General features: G+C 33.9%; 1 protein-coding gene across 4 annotated transcripts in view; it reads right to left on the bottom strand.

Annotated features, from left to right (window-relative positions):
- The window catches only part of MTREX (Mtr4 exosome RNA helicase), a 126509-nt gene that overhangs the window by 85217 nt on the left and 19599 nt on the right, over window positions 1-21693 (bottom strand). For all 4 annotated transcript variants that reach the window (XM_064596131.1, XM_064596133.1, XM_064596132.1 and 1 more), the window contains 10 exons: window positions 17630-17804; window positions 16232-16322; window positions 14503-14627; window positions 13315-13413; window positions 12574-12676; window positions 11033-11164; window positions 9365-9444; window positions 7697-7807; window positions 6004-6105; window positions 3392-3517 (listed from right to left, as the gene is read on the bottom strand). In XM_064596131.1, coding sequence (XP_064452201.1) covers window positions 3392-3517; window positions 6004-6105; window positions 7697-7807; window positions 9365-9444; window positions 11033-11164; window positions 12574-12676; window positions 13315-13413; window positions 14503-14627; window positions 16232-16322; window positions 17630-17804 — 1144 coding nt within the window. The remainder of the gene's footprint in view (window positions 1-3391; window positions 3518-6003; window positions 6106-7696; window positions 7808-9364; window positions 9445-11032; window positions 11165-12573; window positions 12677-13314; window positions 13414-14502; window positions 14628-16231; window positions 16323-17629; window positions 17805-21693) is intronic.

Here is a 21693-nt window from a genome sequence, read left to right as displayed (position 1 = left end):
AACTGGGATAGTAATAATAATTATTTCAAACCCTAAGACATGTTGAATATTCTATAACTATTAGTTGTTATTTTTCTGAATAAGTTGCCTGCAAATTCTTTAATGATAGCAAAACTACCTGAAAAAATCCTAGAGGACAAAAAAAGTAGTAGTACAGTTAGTCTCAATAAAAGAAATGTGTCTAGAAATCAAGAAATATAGATACACACATATTTGCTTATATAATTGCAGTATCATCAACAGGTAGGTACTATATCCTTTAAACAAGTCAAACTACACAGCATTCAAAGTGAAAGGTACCATTTCACACTCACTAGGATGATGATTACAACTCAAAAGGACAGATAATAACAAATGTTAGCTGGAATGCAGGGAAATGAGAACCCTCATACATTGCTGATGACAATGTAAAAATGGTATATAGCTGTTGATGAAAAGCAGTCTAGCAGGTCCTCAAAGGTTACACCTAGAATTATGTATGACCCAGCAATTTCACTCAGAGGTATATACCCAAAAGAAATAAAAATATGTTTACATAAAAACCTGTAAAGAAACAATCACAACAGCATTATTCACAACAGCCAAAATGTACAAACAACCTAAATATACATCTGCTGATAGATGGATAAATAACTTGTAATATGTCAACACAATAGAGGAACATTCATCAATAAAAAGCAATGAAGTACTAATACATATTACAAATATGGATGAACCTTGAAAATATTATGCTAAAGAAAAGCCAATACAAAAGATCATGTATTATCTGACTAAATTTATACGAAATGCCTAGAATAGGCAAATCTACAGAGACAAGGAGATTAGTGGTTTGCCTAGGGCTTTGGGGAAAGGGAAGAGTTAGGAAGGAAATGGGGAGTGATAGTTAATGGATATAAAGTTCCTTTTTGGGCTGGTAAAAATGTTCCAAAATTGATTGTAATGATGGTGGCAAAACTCTGTGAATATATTAGCAACCATGAAAATGGGTGAACTGTATGCAATATGAATTATATCTCAATAAAGCTGTTTTTAAAAATTCATTTAAGAAATGATGGAGAAATCAGAATCCTTGCACACTGATGGTCAGAAAGTAAAATTGTGTAGCCACTATGGAAAACAGTATGGATATCCCACAAAGAATTGAAAACAACAACAACAACAAAAACTACATATGATCTGGCAATTCTACCTCTGGGTATTTACCCAAAAGAATCAAAACCAAGACACTGGACAGATAATAACACTATGTTCAATGCAGTGCTATTCACATAGCCAAGATGTGGAAACAACCTAAATGTTCATCAATAAGTGAATGGATTTAAAAAAAAAAAAATGTGGTATATACAGACAATGGAATACAATTCAGCCTTAAAGAAAATTCTGCAATATGTGACAACATGAACTTTGAGGACATTACGCTAAGTGAAATAAACTAGTCACAGAAAGACTAATACTGCATGATTTCACTTATATGAATTTTCTAAATAGTCAAATTCAAGGAATCAAAGACTAGAATGGTGGTTGCCAGAGACTGAGGAGAGATATAAAAGGGTCGTTACTAATTAAAGGTCATAAAGTTTTAGTCAAGCAAGATAAATAAGATCCAGAGATATGATGTATGACATTTTACCTACAGTCAACAATAACATATTTTATAATTTAAAAATCTGTTGAGGGTAGATCTCATGTTAAGTGTTCTTACCACAAAAAAATTTTTGAAATAAAAGACAACAGAACTTTTACACTTAACAGGTACAGTTTACATTCAGAAACGTCAAGTAAATAGAATGAAATATCTGTACTAAGGAAACCAGAAGCTATCATTAAAATATTACCTCCTACTGTTGGCAACCTGACTCAACTTTTTCCACACATAGAGCACAAGGAAAGAAAAACAGTGTTTATTATATCTGGCACAATTTGAAGACCAAAAATACCAATTTTCAATCTTGTGTCATTTTCTTTACATGAAGAACTAAAATTACATGGACACTTAAAAATAGGTTTCCAAGTGTTAATCTTTAAAAGTGAAAATAAGACACCATATGATCATTATGAATATGTACAGACAAGCTTTGTCTTTACCCACATTAACCATCTATTTTAAAAAACGTACACTTTTATTTTTGCTTTAGCATACCAGACTTCCCACAACCATATCTCAAATTCTCCTTGCAGTTCCCAAGTCTTTGAAACTGAAGAGTCTGTTTCAGAGATATTGACCTATGTAGGACTTAACATATTTTGGAGCTCTTTAGCTAAGGATCTGGCAGTTAAATCTGTAATTAATTTTTTAAAAGATTTTTTTTATGTATTTGAGAGAGCGAGCAAGCGAGCACGAGCAGGGGGGAGAGGGAGAAGCAGACTCCCTGCTGAGCAGGGAGCCTGATGTGGGACTCAATCCCAGGACCTTGGGATCATGACCTGAGCTGAAGGCAGACGCTTAACCGACTGAGCCACCCAGGCACCCAACTTTTAAATAATGTTAAGTTTCCCATCTTACCAAGAGTTTTCTCTAGGACTTTGTTTTAAAAACTTCTTACTGCATGGAGAAGGAGAAGGAAAGCAACCAGGCCAAACTTCCCCGAATAGCTCTCCAAAACAAAACAAAAATAAAACCCTTAAAACAATCTGAAAAACAGTATTAAACAAGCAAAATGGACAGGCTAATTTGAAATAAAGCTTAAAAATCTGAATTAATTTATTGGGATATTCATGATCCAAATAGGCAGTATTAGAATGGCAGACTATAGGGGCGCCTGGGTGGCTCAGATGGTTAAGCGTCTGCCTTCAGCTCAGGTCGTGATCCCAGCGTCCTGGGATCGAGCCCCGCATCCGGCTCCCTGCTCAGCGGGGAGCCTGCTTCTCCCTCTCCCTCTGCCTCTCTCCCTGCTCATGCTCTCTCTCTCTCTGTATCTCTGTGTCTCAAATGAATAAATAAAATCTTTAAAAAAAAAAAAAAAAAAGAATGGCAGATTGTAGAATTAATTAAGCTATCTGGGCTTGCAAAGGTAGGGGAAGATAACTGCCCAAAACACTGATATCATGTGCGCTACATCCTATTATGATAGGGGAAGACCAATTTGTTCAGTAGAGAAGGCAGTTATAGAGATTGTTGTAAATTTGGAGGGCAAAGTAAACATTTCTGCCCTCTCTGGGGATCTTTACATGCCCTTCATCTCATGAGTTATGCTTCACTTATTACAACAGAAAGTAGGGTACAAAATATCAGCACTTTGTGCAGTTACCCTCTTCTACCTTTCAAGGCTAGATAGTTTAATTAACTCCTCTACTTAGAAAGATATCTGAACTGACACAACTAATTTCAAAGTGGCTCCTGAAGTATGTGTCTCAAATTGCTGGTGAGAGCACAGAATCTTAACTCGGTTACCTTAAGTAGTTGTTTTCCGATCGTTGGGCTCATCTTTTCATCCACCATAAGAATTACAATTCCTCTATCATCCATTCCCCTCCTTCCAGCTCGACCAGACATCTGAATGTATTCACCAGAGGAAATCTGAGTGAAGATAATTAAAAATCCAGAGTTTAGGAGAAAACCTTGTGAAAAATATATTCTTAAATTTTTATCACAAAATACATAAGCACAAGTTATATATTCCAAAAAAGGAAACATAACTAAAAACATCAGCTTTTAGGGGTTTAAGTAAAAACACAAAAATGCAAAAACACTTAAGAATAATGTTATAAAACTAAATTTTAGCTCCAAAATGATCAAATACACCAAAGGTACAGGGAAGACTGTTAATTCACTGACATAAAATATCTTTGAGCCAGATGTTCTGGAAAACACTAAAGCAAAGAAGGAGTCAAACGCTACAAAATACCAATTCTGACTTGATCGTAATAGACTTTCTTAATTTGCAAAATTAGATTAATATAAAATAAACATTTTTATTTTTAAAGCCCAATTCTCTTATTTTCTTGGTATACATCCCTGGAGTTCAGTAGAGACCATTCATCACTAAGAAGAACCTAGTCAAAAAAGATTAGTAAGCCTTTTCAGGGTGACATTCAACCACTAAGACACTGGGAAAAAGTTTCTTTTTTTTTTTTAAGATTTTTTGTTTATTTATTTGAGAGAGAATGAGATAGAGAGAGAGAGCATGAGAAGGGGGATGGTCAGAGGGAGAAGCAGACTCCCTGCCGAGCAGGGAGCCCGATGCAGGACTCGATCCCGGGACTCCAGGATCATGACCTGAGCCGAAGGCAGTCGCTTAACCAACTGAGCCACCCAGGCGCCCCGACACTGGAAAAAGTTTTATCTGTAAGTGCTTCTGTACTATTCTCTGATGGAAAGGGTCCACAGTTTTCAGATTCCCAAAAAATATTTGACACAAGAAGGTTAAGCTACAAGAATGCGTATTACTGACAGCATCAAAAACAGACATAACAACCTGGGAGAAACAAAGGCACTAGAAAAAACAAAAACAAAAAAAGCTAAACCTAAAAAAAGATCTGAAAAGAACATTTCAAAAAGGCAATGCAATAGAACCTCAACAGGGCCCAAGGACATCATTACAACATTATGGCACGTTATGGCTTTTAGGTTTAATAATATGATATTGAATCATCAAGAAAAGACTGCTTTCTTAAATTCAATTATCCACTATACTCTGCAGACTTACTCAAGGTCCTGAGGACGCCAAGAAGCATGTAAAGTCACAAAAGACTTATTTACTTATTTTCTTATGGCATCAATTTTATTCGGAGAATTAAGTAATTTTAAATTGATAGATAATATAAAGATTTTTATATAAAACATAAAACTTAACTGTTATAAACAGGAATCACATTCTACATGAATTAAATTATTAAAAGTTCAATTTTAAAAAGTTACAGGTTACAGAAAAATTTTGAAGACTATGTAAAAATTTCTAAAGAGAAATGGCAGCTGCCTCACTGTACTTATATTTCTCTTTTGTATAGCATCCAATACATTTTCAAATAAAACAAATCAAGAAAAAATGCTTTGCCTTTACAATTCTACCATGAGTGCTTTTCAGTATTTTGATGATTAGTAATTACTGCCAGCAACTTCTCTTGAGTACAAAAGAATCACCACTTTCAAGGATTAGATTAACTGTAGAATAGCTGACTACTTAGAAATTTCTCCCAATGCCAGTTTAACCGAGTCTTTGCCTTGCACTGGATACTCAAAGTAGAAATCTACCTGCTTTCACCCCTGTGAAGCTCTACTGTCTACCTAGTAAATACCCATGTGCTGTTGTTTCTCAGTTTCAGGACTGCCTTCTCCAATGAAGCCTTCCTTCCATGACCCCTTTTATACAAGTGACTTTTCTTATGCTTTATCCATCTGTACATGCTTCTCAGAATCATTAATGCAACATTTTATTGCACATCTGTTAATTTTCATCTGCTACTAAGTTTCTTTAGAGATTGGGTTTAACTTTAACAAAGTTTAAATTTGGTAACTGTTTACTGAATGGGTTATTGACTCTGGATTAAGAATTTACTTTCTACCCAAATTCACTGTTTTACCCATGATTCCAACTTTCTCTCCCTTTCTTCTGCCTTAGAAAAGATATTATGTGCAAACCTGTTAAAGCTTCTATTTTCAACCTGAAAGATAAAATAGTGAGCTGCAACTGGAGCCACTGTAGATTTGGTGCCTTAAATAGCCTAAACTTAAAGAAATGAACACTCTAGATATATTTAAGATGCTTTAAAGCACTCATAAATCATCTGCACACTTAACCCTCATCATCAAACTCTTTCACCAAGGGAGATTTTTGTTTTTGGGTTAGCCAAACCCAACCCCCCTCCAAAAACAAAACCAAAACCAAAAAAACCCTAATGGATAGAAATGACAGATCTAAAATTAAACCTTGATGAACTTGTTTATTGGTTCAGGTACAAGTTCTTTACTATTTAGAATTGAAAATCTCAAAGATTATGTAAGCCCAAATCACGTTAGGTAAAACAAGTAAAAATTATTCCAATTATATTAATTATTTTACTTACCCATCGGAAATCTTTCCCATCAAATTTCCGGGCATTCGTAAATAAAACAGTTCTAGCTGGCATATTAATTCCCATAGCAAAAGTCTCTGTGGCAAATAAGGCCTAAATAATTAAATAATTATATGATTAAACATGTATTTTATTAAGCTGAAAAACTAGTTTCGTACTTTAAGTATAAACAAAACATTAATTTTAAAATTAGTTGTTAATGAGACTGCAAAAATAACATGCTAGTTCCAGATGTAATTCAGTATTGACATATAAAATTACTAAATAATATCTAATGTCCCTTGCATCCCAGAAATTTTTTAATTCAGGAAAAATAGTCTTTCTTAAATTCTAGTGGCAGTACCTTAAAGAGGATACTACTGATCTAATGTACAAAGCATGAGGCTGTAGATTACTTTTCTAAACACAGAAGGTCGTATTTCCTGGCTTTTTGACTGATGATGCAACAGTTTTAGAGCTACCCTCAGGATCTCTGAGGGGAGAACAGAATCAGTGGCTAAGTTCACTTGTAAGACTTTACCAACAAGAAATCGACCACACAAAAAACTGGCTTAAGCACACAAAGTAAAATCACTGAAGTACTATTAATCTAAATTTTCACCAGTAGGAAAGAAGATAAAAACATCTTTTATTTCATCAACTCAATAGAAAGCTATTCACCTACTAAAAAGAATGAAAAGCTACATATATGACAAAATTGGATTGTAACATGGGTAGTATAATTTTTTGTTTACAAAATAAGTATTATTTGTATGTTTGCTAGTGGGTATTCCTGAGAAGTGAAGAGGAATGACGGTCTTTCATTTTTTACTTTATTTACAATTGTTCTATTTGACTTTTACCACCACCAAGTATCACTTAAATTTTTAAGAAAAGATTCTTTAAAATGAGCCTCAATAGTAATCTGACGAGATCGGGCGCGTTCAGGGTGGTATGGCCATAGACGAGCCTCAACAGTAATCTATAAAGGAACATCAAGAGGGCCTTACCAGGACCTAGGTAGAAATAGTGACCAATTCTTGATCTAAAATATCTCAAGTTTGTTCTTTAAAGTGAGTAAATTTCTTTTAAATATTCTATTTAGTGCTCAGATTCTCATAATATCTGATTTTTAAAATTCTAACCTGATTTTTAAACATAAAATCATTTGTAAATCATATATAGGCTTATAACTACATTTTGAAGTAGTTTCCAATTTTTAATACCCCATTTCTGGGTACAGACATCAACATAAGCTTTAAAATTAAATTAGACTCTCTGTGGTTTAAATTAGCACATCCTAAAAAACGCTCTTTTATAACTACCGGCAATTCTCCTTGTCTTCTCTAATCGTTTTAATCTGTATACAAACAGGAGTCCACTCAGAATCAACTCCACTTTTGAAAATTAAACAGCACCTTCTGCAAAATTCCACACTGTATAGTGTTACCATTTCTTACTTTAACTATAGGAAAGAAACCCAATGATATTTTACCTACAGCCCAAAATGTATGAAGTATAACACGATACATAAAAATCAACTTGTTGGGGCACCTAGCTGGCTCAGTCAATAAAACATGCACCTCTTAATCTCAGGGTTATGAATTCACAGCCCATGTTGGGTGTGGAGCCTCCTTAAAAAAAAAAAATAATTTTCAAACTATTCATACAACACAATTCTAAGGCATAATAAATAAAATCATACCTTTATCAATCCTTCAGAAAAGAGAATTTCTATAGTTTCTTTCAAAATAGGAAGTAAACCACCATGGTGAATACCAATCCCTCGCTTCAAAAGAGGAAGTACATGTTCAACCTGTGATTGAAATATTGTTTATTTTTCAGTGATGTACAGAAAAGGGAAAGAGAAAATGTTAAACTAACCAAACCAAGAAAAATGGGCAATAAAAAGCTGTTTAAAGAAATGTTGTAACTTTTTCAGAATAAAAGCAAAAACCAAACCCATATTCCCACAGATTATTAAACTCAAAACTCAAAATAATTCTGTCCTAGCTTTCCTTAATATGATATACTTTAAATAATAAAATTCATATATGCATTGCTGCCTCATTCAAATTCTCCAGCATCACTTCATCTCCCCAAATACAAATAGAAATGAGGGCAAAATATGCATCTACACAAAATAAACTTAATACTAGTCAGCTCCAACTAAAAACAAATAAGTATAAAGCATACATCACATAAATATGTACTTCATCTAAAAACAAATGAATTACTAAGGAATTCATCCTCATTAACACATTATCAAATGCCATTACATGTCTACTATTAGAACTGTGCTAGGATAACAAAGATGTATAAAGACATGCCTTAGCCCTCAAATATTAATAATTCAGCTGGAAAGAAAAATTACAAGAAAATCTTCCAAGTTAAATAGTATTTTAAACACTGAGAAACATGCTGTTGCATTTTTATCATAAATCCTTTATATATCAGAGTAATCATTTGTAATCAGAGTATAACCTCCCACTTCCTTTTCACAAAACAGAAGTTTCATCTCTTAGGTCACTACAGTAGTTTTCAGGTTTGGATGCACATTAGAATCATCTGGAGAGCTTCTGAAAGATTCTAGTGACCACAATACACACCTGACCAATTATATCAGAACCTCTGGGAGTGGTACCCAGTCATCAGTATATTTTAGAAATTGCCAAGCAATTCCAAAAGTCGAAGGAAAAATTCTCTGGATTAAAAGCAGAGTAGACATTAAATTCCTCACTAAACACATGATTTTCATTAGGTATTCTGTTTGGTAGACTTATGAATTAAATTTAGTGACTTTGGGGTGCCTGGGTGGTTCAGACAGTTGAGCGTCTGACTTCTTTTTTTCAAAGATTTTATTTATTTATTTGAGAGAGAGGGAGAGAGAGCACAAGCAGGGGGAAAGGGCAGAGGGAGAGAGATAAGCAGATTCTCCACTGAGCAGGTAGCCTGACATGGGACTAGATCCCAGGACCCTGTGTCGGGTGCTGAGCGTGGAGCCTGCTTGGGGTTCTTTGTCTCCCTCTCCCTCTCCCCTGCTCACACACACTCTCTCGGGGGAAAAAAAAAAAAAAAGAAAAAAGAAATTTAGTGACTTAAAATTAGTAATTTTGTAGTATTAGGAACAGAAGCAACAATTTCCAGACCATGTTAGCTTTCAGAGAAGAATTCCCTTAGGCAGCACATCTTTCCTCTTGTCACCTTTTCAGAAATTTAAAAAATAAATCAAGGTATCATTTTAGTGTACAATGCAACATATTTACTGCAGTGTGTAAACAATGCAATATATAGTAACGAAACCAAGAAATGCAAAGTAAAAATATGCTATCACACTTAATATCCACATTTTACTTAGTGACACTAAACAAACCTGAGGGAGTTTTTTATCTTCATCAGACAAGCAGTCAATGGCATTACTGAATACTTCTTCAACCATCTTCTTTTCTTCATCTAAGAAAAAATTCAAGGGTACATAAATATCTAAGTGAATCAGTGATACCAAGCTTCACAGATTGCAAAGAATGTAAATTTATAAAGAATAACAGTAGAGTTAGTATTTAAAACAGAAGGCAAAATAGATAAAAATTACTGTTTAATAAAATTCACTGCCTTTCAAAACATATCTAACAGAATTCATCCATGAATAAAAGTATTATCTTATAAAATTAACAAAAACTATACTAAGTGCCATACATCTAACAATTACAGATCACAGGGATAATTTTTATCCATGATTGAGGAAAGTGAGATTTATAGCAAATAATGGAGGCTGCTATTAACTGTTAGAGGAGCAATGTCAAACAAAGCCTATGTTCTTAACTATTATACTGCCTTCTTGCATAACATCTATTAAATTACAGGTAGTCAATAAATATTTGTTCAATTAATCAATATATGACCTTGTAACATTAAGCAAATGCAGCACTGGTAAACATTTTTTTTTTTTTTTTAAGATTTTATTTATTTACTTGACAGAGACAGCGAGAGAGGGAACGCAAGCAGGGGGAGTGGGAGAGGGAGAAGCAGGCTTCCCGCTGAGCAGGGAGCCCCATGTGGGGCTCGATCCCAGGACCCTGGGATCATGACCTGAGCCAAAGGCAGACGCTTAACGACTGAGCCACCCAGGCGCCCCATGCAGCACTGGTAGTTATAAGGAAACATGTCTAAGCAGAGCAATTCACTCAATTAAAAAATAAAATATTACTAACTTTAGGAGTTTATGTGGAATATCTGTTTTTACTTTGCCCATGGATAAGTAAAAAGTAGCTCTAAAATGCATGGGTTTAATTCTGTGCCTTGATAATGAAACCAACACAACTGCCATTTGATTTTGGATAACTGAGGATATTATTTACTTCTCATTATACAGAATTACATACATAAAAAGATAAATTGAATAATAAATGGGTATAATATAATAAAGTATGCCGAATTAAAAAAAAATAAAATAAAAAAATAAAGTATGCCGAATTTTTGGATAGGCTAGGCTACTATCTAGCTGTGTGACTTTAAGTGAGTTACACTCACAGATAATATGTGGGAAAAATTTATTAATTTAATACAAGTTATCTTACTTTATTTAAAAGGTTATACCACAATTAGGTAAAGGGCAGGTCTTCCTGGTTTGGATTTTTAGAAAAATGAAGTATAGTACTTTCTATACAGAAAGTGATCTGACCAAGTAACCTAGCCTTAAGTCGTCACACAGAGAGCCACAGTAATAAAGGCAGTAACAAAGGAGCTTATGGCAATGAAGTACAAGAGGGTATAATCCTAATATTTTTCAGTAGGGATCTTCGGCTTTTACACAAAGCAATGTACTTATACCTTCCAATAAAACAAAAGGAAAAGAAGGAAATGATAAAACAAGGTCCTAAAACTTTTACAAATGTAATGAGTACATTACTGTAACTGTAATGTGAACTACATATCCTAGCAATACATAATAGATTAATCACAACAGATTAATCTTCTAACTAAAAATATATTTATATTTATTTTCATATAACATTAAAACTATATTGAAATTATATAGTACCTGTGTTAAAATCTAATTTGGTCATCTGAAGTGCATAGGCTTCACAGTCCTTTTTACTGAAACTGAAAATAATTACAGGTTGAAAATTTCTTTCCATAATCATCTTCACAATCTTGAACACATTCGATGGTCCTGCAAAAACAATATATAAACCATACCCCAAAATTAACTCAAAATGGATTATAGACCTAAATATAAAAATCTTTAACTATAAAACTCTTAATAACTATAGAAGAATAAATCTCCATGATTTGTTATTAGACAAAGTATTCTCAGGTATGATACCAAAAGCACAAGCAACAAAAAGAAAAAAAAAATCAGATAAACTGGATTTCATCAAAATTAAAAACTTTGGTACTTCAATAGACACCAACAATAAAGGGAAAAAACAACCTTTATCCACAGAATGGGAAAAAGGTAAGGGTCTACTATTCAGAGTATAGGAAGAATTCTTACAACTCAACAACAACAAAAAAAGACAATTTCATTTTTAAATGGGGAAAAGATTTGAATAAGTATTTCTCCCAATAAGATACACAAATGGCCAATAAGCACATGAAAAGATACATCACTAGCCATGAGAAAACTGTAAATCAAAACCACACTGAGATACCGGTTCATACCACTAGGATGACTATATTCAAAGAGACAGATTACAGTGAGTGTTGGCAAGGATGTGGAGGAAATGGAAATTTCATACCCTTCTGATGGGAATGTAAAATGGAGCTGCCACTTTAGAAAGTAATCTGGCAGTTATTCAAAAGTTTAAACATAGAAATACCATGACTCAGCAGTTCCAAAGCTAGGTATACATTCAATGAGAAAAGAAAACATACGTTTACATAAAAACTGGGAGAATACAAATATTTACCACAGCATCATTCACAAAAATCAAAAAAGAGAAATAACCCAAATGTTCAATAACTCATGAATGGATAAATGTGATACATTCATTTAATAGAACATTATTTGATTATGAAAGGAATTAAGTACTAACACATGCTTTAACATGGATGAACCCTGAAAACATGTTAAGTGAAAGACGCCAGGTGCTAAAGACCACACAAATTATGATTCCATTTATATGAAACATTCAGATAAGGAAAATAGAGACAGAAGGTAGATTAGTGATTGTATAAGGCTGAGGGGCAGGGGAAGAGGTTAGGAGAAATGAAGACTAACTGCTAGTGGGTAAAGGATTTCTTTTTGAGTTGATGCAAATGTTCTGGAATTAGAGAGTAGTTGCAAAAGTTTGTGGAATACACTAAAATACACTGAATTATACACTTAAAATGGTAATTTTTATGGTATATGAATTATATCTCAAAAAAAATTGTGGTGATGGTTGCATAATTCTGTTAATATAGTAATAACCATTAAATTGTATACTTTAATGGATAAATTGTATAGTACATGAATTATATCTCAACCAGTGTCATATATGAAAAAGAAATAAACCTTTATTTATCCAATTTTATCTTATATTATCTAGAGCTTTATATACCTTCTTGAGGGGAAAAGTGAACAAAGTTCCACATTACCTTTTGTTCCTCCTTTCCGCCCCTTCTGATCTCCTTTTGCCAAATCACCAGCATCTCGAAGTACTTGCATTGCAGTATTAAAATTATCTTCTCTGAAGTCACCCTGGAATCAGATATTTTTCTATGTAATCTAATATTTAACCACAATCCAAACATTTTTCATACCTCAAAACAAAGCTTCCTCAAAATAAAAATAATGTGATAATTGTTACAAAGGTCATTGAAATAGTTAAAAAATGTGTATAATAGGTAATAAAAGGTAGAGATATTAAAACTGGGAAAAGCAAAACATAAGATATCTGAAACATGTCCCAAGTACCTATTCTTCAGGCATTTTAAAACACTAGAAAAGAAGAAGGAAAAAAAAAAACTGGGAAAGAAGAAAAATCTTAATTTATGCATAAGAAAAACACAAGTCTTAAATATAATTTCTGAAATAAAAATACACACAAGCCCAATAATTCTGGACCATAAAACTACTTAAGAAAAAAAATGGACTTCTACCATTCTACTTCAGTTTCAGGAAAAATAGGTATGAACAACTAAGGATGACATTATAAGGTAAGAACCACAGTTAGTCCCGGTGATGGCTATTAAGGAGGGCACGTAATACAATGAGCACTGGGTGTTATACGCAAATAATGAACCATGGAACACTACATCAAAAACAAATGAAGTACTATATGGTAACTAACATAACATAAAACAAAAATAAATAAATAATCACAATTACTCCCTTACATTTTCATCAACCACAAGGTGCAGGCCATCTCCCCCTGCTGGAAAAATGTAGTGCTGCAATGGAGTGGGCCGATAATCTGTGTAAATTACATGACAAGGCTGTAAAAAAAAAAAAAAAGAAAAGAAAAACAATTAAACACATAATTTTATTTCTTCAAAATAATACTGTGTATTTAACCTACCTAAAAGACCTTGGGGAAATAAACTTTTGAATTCAACATTTCAAAAACAGAAAAAACTTAAAAAATTTAAAAAACCAGGCAAGAGAAAAATGTGGAAAAATTATGTCTATCGAATTATACTACCATCTATTCAATTTTATCAATTCCCTAATCAGGGTCAAATACATGATGTGAGTTTCAATAGTGATCTTGGATTCATACCCTAGAACTGTGATGCCATAATTAAAGAAGATGCCTGTTCCTACACAGCAGTAGTATGGTAATACAGAATGCTCCCTCAAGTAAAATGGGATTTTTTTGCCCCACAAAGGGTTTTCAAAGCTTTACTAAATCAGCAGGTTGATCTAGCTCCTCCAGAAGATCAAATAGGTTTCTATCCTACAGAAGCAACATAGATGTTACAAAAATGCCATCGGAGAGCTTATAAACAGATAATGGTTTGTAAGAATACCGGTATAAAGGAAAAATAAGGGCAGGAAAATAAAACCAAGAATAAGGTTAGTACAAATGAACAAATGTTTGTTATGACGTGCTATGCTGCTGCTAAAGTTGGACTACAAAAACAAAAGGGAAACACAGTCAGTAAAAAGGCTGACTGTGTTAACATAAGAAGAATCAAATCACATGCTCAGGAGATGTACAGCTTTTTCCTGGTACTGAGGTCTTAGAGAAATTCTCTATTATAAGGCCTCATTCTACGAGGAAATGCAGTAGTTTCCAAACCTGGCAAATCATCAGGATCAACTTAGGAGCTCTTAAAAGTTAGCTCTTACAAGCCCCTACTCTCAAGAGATGTTGATACATTGGGTTTTAAGATGGCGCTCAGAAATACACACTTGTAAAAAACTAATCAGGTGATTTTGATAAGCTTGCACTTGATGTGAGAAGTAGTTTCACATTAAAATGTCTTCTTAATTCTAGGTGGCATCAAGAACAAAGTATAAAATATAGTAAAGCCAACTTATAATATTTTAAATACTGAAGACATCAAAAAGAAAGAAAATACCTGCTTATGTAAATGGCAAATCCATTCAGCAAACTGTCGGGCATTTGGAATAGTAGCCGAAAGAAACACATAATGGACATTGTCAGGAAGCAAAATAATAGTTTCTTCCCATACAACACCACGCTCTGGGGGAGGAAAAAAAAAAAAAAAAATATATATATATATACACACACACACATACACCTTGGAATTCAGGGTCACTTTATTAACAAGTAATCTAAAATTATTATCTCTCAAGCTCAATAATTAGAAATGCAGACCACTTTACACAAAGATATTTTTAGCCATAGACCCTCAATGAAAACTACTTTAATTCCTACCATGAATTGATCCAATAGATAGTAGACTAAACCACTAATGTACTCTGAAACAATAGCCTGCAAAGAGCAGCTCCAGACTGAATACTACTCACACAGCAAAACAAGAGTCCCATGACAATGTAAATAGTATTTCCAACTCACTTTGAGAAACAAAAGTTAATGGCTTGTAAAAAGTTACAGAAACAAAATTTAAAGACACACATTACTATACCATATAGCATCTTTCAGCCAAATTACCCTCATGATTTCTAGACATGAAAGATAGATTTGATGAGCAGCAAAACTATGCCAGTTTTTATTTAAATGGAAAAAGCTAGAAAAATCAATTGGAGAGTTTCCCCCTAAAATAAAAAATCAATACAGGATTCCTGATTTTAAAACCAAAAGAGCTCCAGTCAGAATTTTATGAATTCGAAAGGGGTGAAATGTTTAAAGGGTAAATGATTTCATAAATTATTATTACTTTCACTATAAATAGAGGTTAACTCAGTGCTTTAGTTTAAATAAAAACTGAGTTTTGGGGCGCCTGGGTGGCTCAGTTGTTAAGCATCTGCCTTCGGCTCAGGTCATGATCCCAGGGTCCTGGGATCGAGCCCCACATGGGGCTCCCTGCTCGGCAGGAAGCCTGCTTCTCCCTCTCCTACTCCCCCTGCTTGTGTTCCATCTCTCACTGTCACTTTCTCTGTGTCAAATAAATAAAATCTTTAAAAAAGTAAAAAAATAAATAAAAACTGAGTTTTAAGTGTGTACATGTTAAACATTTAACTTTTAAATGTTAACATTAGTCTTCCCAGTTCCACTCAAAATTCCAAGTATACTTACTTTTGCTTACAGTAGTGTAATAGCTCAAGTAAAAGGCTATTTTTTTCTCATTTGTATTTCATAATCCCTATTTCATATATTTTTTTTACCATAAACCTACATTTCTGAGTTTTTAAAAACTAAAATACTAATAAAAATCAAGTTAACTCTAAGCTAAAAGCTTTAAAAATGTAACACTTATTTTGGAAAGTTCTCTATTAAAAGCAAATTAGCTTTAGGGTACCTGGATGGCTCAGCTGGTTAACCGTCTGCCTTGGGCTCAGGTCATTACCTCCGGTCCCAGGTCAAGCCCAGCATCAGGCTCCCTGCTTAGCTCTTCCTCTCCCTCTGTCCCTCTACCCTGCTCACTCATGCTCTCTCTCTCTCTTCCAAATAATAAATAAAAATCTTTATTTGTATTTTCTCACCCAGAGTTACTATTTAAAAAGCTGCAGTTAAATGAGATGATATAGTTTCCCACAATTTAGTTTACCAGAACTCTAGCCACATGGATAGTGAAAGCAAAATTTAACAACTACTTACTCAAAATTCCTAATGCCCTTAAGGAAAATATATGGCACACATCTCAGCAACACAGCAGAACATACCTGAATCTCTCATGTAATGAATTTCATCAAATACGACCCACGCTACTTCTCGCATAACTTCAGAACCTCTGTACAGCATGCTTCTCAAAATCTAAAAAAACATAAAACAATTGAGCAAAATTTTGACACAACAAAAGTTCTTTTTGACAAGGAATTTTGGAAATGCTTTAATGGAGACATTAAAATAATTTAGGTTACTTCTCTTACATATATCTCATAAATCAAATATTCCTTTTCTCATAAAACCAAAATAAATGACTTCTCAACAGTTAGTAATCACGTGCAACTCATGGGGAGAATTATCACCCCATCTGCATATATCTTAAGTATGAAGCCACTTCAAATGTTTTTTTTTTTTTTTTTAAGATTTTATTTATTTATTTGAGAGAGAGAATGAGATAGAGAGAGAGCGTGAGAGGGGGGAGGGTCAGAGGGAGAAGCAGACTCCCTGCCGAGCAGGGACCCCGATGCGGGACTCGATCCTGGGACTCCAGGATCATGACCTGAGCCGAAGGCAGTCGCTTAACCAACTGAGCCACCCAGGCGCCCTGAAGCCACTTCATTGTACATGTAACACTCATTACAAGATCCACACTATCTAGGATATTAGAGTAACTTATCTCCTATTCAACATTTGGTACTTTATACAGTTTACTGAATTTTTTCTACTTCATCTCACAACATGGATACTCTCTGGCAACCAGTATCCTGATTTTTTAGTTAAAGAAAATCTTCCACATATGGAAAAAAGTTTTGGGAATGGAAACTTACTTTGGGCACCAAAATGAAAAGTGAGCAATGCTTTTGGCTAGCTCTGCAGGCCAGAAGTTAATTTATGCTCTCTACAGTACCATGTCCATGTAAAATGCAGGGATATAATTCAAGAATGTATAAAAGTACTTAGTATAGCCAAGATGGCTAATTGTGTTCAAAACACAAGATATTTTAAGTATGTAAGTTTTAAGTAAAACCTAACTATGACTATGGGAAGAAGCTTAACTTAGCTGAACATTTTTTAAAAAGTTATTTGTGTATTTATATCAACTAAAATGCAAAAATAAAAAATCAAATGAAAGGAAAGCCACTACTTATATTAAACTGTATGCAAAACTCTCAATGTATTTCCATGTCACTGACAATAAGCCTTTAAAAATATTTGGTGAAAAAATTCTATGTCATATGACAAGTAACAGGATTAATAATTTACAACTAAATTTATATAATTACTAAAACCTTTTAAGATGAACTTTTCCTTTTCTAGTAAATCTACTAGGAAAATAAAGTATTACATTTTATCTATATAGAGCAACTGATAAAGCATTGTATTTTCTAATTGAAGATACATTAATTAAATTAAAATTAAAAGGGAAAAACTGGATGAAGCACCATATAAATTACCTCTGTGGTCATAACAAGACAAGATGCTGTAGGATTAATAGTAACATCTCCAGTCATCAAGCCAACATCCTGAAATTCTTCATACATTTCCCGGTATTTCTGGTTACTCAGAGCCTTAATTGGGCTGGTAAATATTACACGCTGTTTTTCCCTTAAGGCCAATGCAATGGCATACCTAAAAATGTGAAAGCAAATAAGAATAAAGCATTCAAAACCTTTTCTTTAAAGTACGTAAATTTTAAAATTCTATTAATATAGAAATTATGTCCCAACTTCCCCTAATTATCTTAAATGGACTTAGCAGAACATTAACATCTTGTTCTATTTACTAATGACAAACTATTAAAGTAATAATTATTCTAGTAAATATGAAGTGTAGTGGTCTAAATAAACAAAAATATTTAACTGTGGTCTATTGGAATTAATGTAACTTAATTGCTAATACCAGTAAGTTACTAATGGTTACCCTATTTCTTGGAAGTAAAACACTTTTTCTATAAATGGGCCTCCAAAAGTTGAGAGCCTCTGCCTGTCAGTTTATACATATATAAACAATTAGCAAACACTGGAAAATGAAGTTTTGTTCTTCTGAGTTTCAAAAATAAGTTCATCCGTATGTATTCTTTCCCCACATGCAATAATTATCAAATCATTCCTTGCCGGGGAATTATGATGGGTTCTAATTTTGGAAAAGTTCTTCCATAGCTATTAACAAAATGCAATATAGTTTTGTTTTTTTAAGGAAAATTCTATTAAGTATTTAAATAAAGACCATGAAATGATAACTAAGGTTAGCACTGTAGTAGAGTCTCCTTGTTTAAAATATAATTCTGGCCCACAACAGACTCATAACCTATTTGGGGAAATAAAAATAACATTCATCACAGCTGTATAACCATATTCCCCAAATAGTGAAATAAACAAATAATTAAAAGTATCCAAACATGATCAAATACATAGTTTAAGAGAGAGATATGAAACAGAAAAGGATACAGAGATGCTACAATATATTATCTAAACTGTCCACTTTTGAACAAAAAAATTAGAAGATACAAAAAGAAACAGGGAAGAATGATCCATACTTAGGAAAAAAAGCAGTCATGAGAAACTAATTCTTAGTGGGTAAAGATGTTAGACTTTGAGTAGACAAAGACTTGAATGCAGCTATTAGAAATGTGCAAAAAAAATGGAAGGAAGGCATGTTCTAAGAATGAGAAGAAATAGAGGGTAATTATTCAACAAACAGGCCATCACAACAGAGAGGCCAAAACTATGACATAAATAAATGAAAACACTACAGATGAAAAGTATAACTAAAATGAAGAATTCACTAGATGGGCTCAAGAGCAGATTTGAGATGACAGAACAGTGTCAGTAAATATGAGGACAGATCAACAAAAATGATCAAATCTAAAGAAAGAAAGATACAGAAGAAAAAAATAGAGAACCTCAAGTGTCCCAGTGGAAGTTCCAAAGTGAGAAAAAAGTATCTGAAAAAATAACAATGAAAACTTCCTAAATTTGTTTTAAAAAATATTAATCTACAGGATCACACCTAGAGACACCATCAAACTCTGAATAAAAAAGACAAACAGAAAGTCTTCAAAGCAGCAAGAAAACATTAACACTGGGAAACATTCAAAGACCCAAATCAAAGTTTTAGAGACGAAAAATGCAATGTCTGGGGCGCCAGGGTGGCTCAATCGTTAAGAGTCTGCCTTTGACTCAGGTCATGATCCCAGGATCCTGGGATCGAGCCCTGCATCGGGCTCCCTGCTCGGCGGGAAGCCTGCTTCTCCCTCTCTCACTCCCCCTGCTTGTGTTCCCTCTCTTGCTATGTCTCTGTCAAATAAAATCTTTAAAAAAAAAAAAAGAAAAATGCAATGTCTGATTTGAAATACACTTGATAAAAATAAAATCAGATTAGACATTGCAGAAAAAAGATGAATAAACTTGAGGACCTATCAAGAAAAGCTGTCCAAAGTGAAAAAGAATCAACTCCAAAAAATAATAAGAAATAGAGTATAAGTGGGCTGTGAGACGAACTAAAGTGGCATGATAGAAGTGAAGTCCCCAACAAACTAGAAGGAATTATAAACATATAATTTATGTTTCAAATAAAAAATAGCTGAAAGTGGGGCGCCTGGGGGGCTCAGTCGTTAAGTGTCTGCCTTCGGCTCAGGTCATGGTCCCAGGGTCCTGGGATCGAGCCCCGCATTGGGCTCCCTGCTTAGAGGAGAGCCTGCTTCTCCCTCTCCCACTCCCCCTGCTTGTGTTCCTTCTCTCGCTGTGTCTCTGTCAAATAAATAAATAAAATCTTAAAAAAAAAAATAGCTGGAAATATCCCAAATGTGATAAAAAACTATAATAAACACACAAATCTGAGAAGCCCAACAAACTCAAGCACAAGAAACATGAGAAGAACTCTGTAAAGTCACATCATAATCAAACTGCTTCAAAAGAGTGATGAGATTAAAGACAGCCAAACATCCCATCAAAGCAATATGCAAAGAAGCAGAAAAATACTGACCTATAATAAAGGGAAAAGTCAATCAAAACAGATGAAGAAGTAACCCAGATGAAAAAAACAGCAATAAGGAATTTAAACAGTTTATAACAGTAATCCATACGTTCAGGAAACTAGAAGAGGGATGCCTGAGCAGCTCAGTTGGTTAAGCATCTGACTTTGGTTCAGGTCATCATCTCAGGGTCCTGGGATCAAGCCCCACATCAGGCTCCCTGATTGGTGGGGAGTCTGCCTCTCTCTCCCTCTCCCATGCTCGTGCGCTCTCGCTCTCAAATTAAGAAAATCTCAAAAAAAAAAAAAAAAAAACCCAAAACAAACAAAAAAAAACCCAAAGAAGCTAGAAGAAAGTTAAGTAGAAAGTAGAGGCATGGGATGTAAAAGATAAAAACCACACACACAAATGAACTTCTACCAAGGAAAACTATGGTATGAGATGAAAATGCAATGAATGGATTAATGACATAATAGACAATTAATGAAATGAAAGATACAGCATTAGAAAAGGCCCAAAATTAAACACACAAAAATGGAACATACTATCAGTGAATCATGAGACAACTATAAGTGGCCTAATATAATCCTAATTAGAGTCCTCAAAGAAGAGGTGCCATAGGGAGCAATGAAAAACAAACCCAAAGCACAAGAAACATGAAAAAAACTACACCAAGCCTCATCATAAACAAACTGCTTAAAACCACTGATAGAGATAAAATCTTGAAGTAGCCTTAAAGTATCTGCAGAGGAACAAGGTAAGGATGATAGTGGATTTCGTCATAAACTATACAAGTCAAAAGGTACTCTTAAGAGAATTAGAATTCTATATTAAGTGCAACTATCTTTCAAAAATGAAGACAAAATAAAAGGTATTTTAGACATGCAGAAGTTGAAAGAATTTTTCATCAGGAGATTTGTACTACCATAAACTGTAAAGGAGTTTCTTCAGAATCAAATAACATATCAAAACATATCAAATTAGGGCACCTGGGTGGCTCAGTTGGTTGAGCGACTGCCTTCGGCTCAGGTCATGATCCTGGAGTCCCTGGATCGAGTCCCGCATCGGGCTCCCTGCTCGGCAGGGAGTCTGCTTCTCCCTCTGACCCTCCCCCCTCTCATGCTCTCTCTCTCTCTCAAATAAATAAAATCTTTAAAAAAAAAAAAAATCAAATTATTTTGAAAACATATCAAAAGCATTTCCCAAATATACCAAATCAAACATAACAAAATCTATGTTGCAGCTACAGCAATATTAAACAAAAATTTATACCACTAAATGCCTGTATTAGTAAAAGAAAGGTCTCAAATCAGTGTCTTCACCTTTCCTCCCTAAAAAACTAAAAAAAGGAAGAGCAAATGAATCCCCCAAATCCAAATCTAAATCATAAAATAGAAAATAAGAAAACAACAGAGAAAAATCAGTAAAACCAAAATCTTGTTCTTTGAGAAGATCAGTATGACTGGTAGACCTTTAGCAAACTAATCAGTAAAATATAGAGAACATTACACTGATACCAAAACCAGAAAAAGACATTACAATAAA

Source organism: Mirounga angustirostris, unplaced genomic scaffold (genome assembly GCF_029215605.1).
Source record: "Mirounga angustirostris isolate CCGP_5_RB_7025 unplaced genomic scaffold, mMirAng1.0.hap1 SCAF_7, whole genome shotgun sequence".
NCBI lineage: Eukaryota > Metazoa > Chordata > Mammalia > Carnivora > Phocidae > Mirounga > Mirounga angustirostris.
Note: the sequence above shows the minus strand (reverse complement) of the source record. Positions and strands in the feature narration are given on the sequence as shown.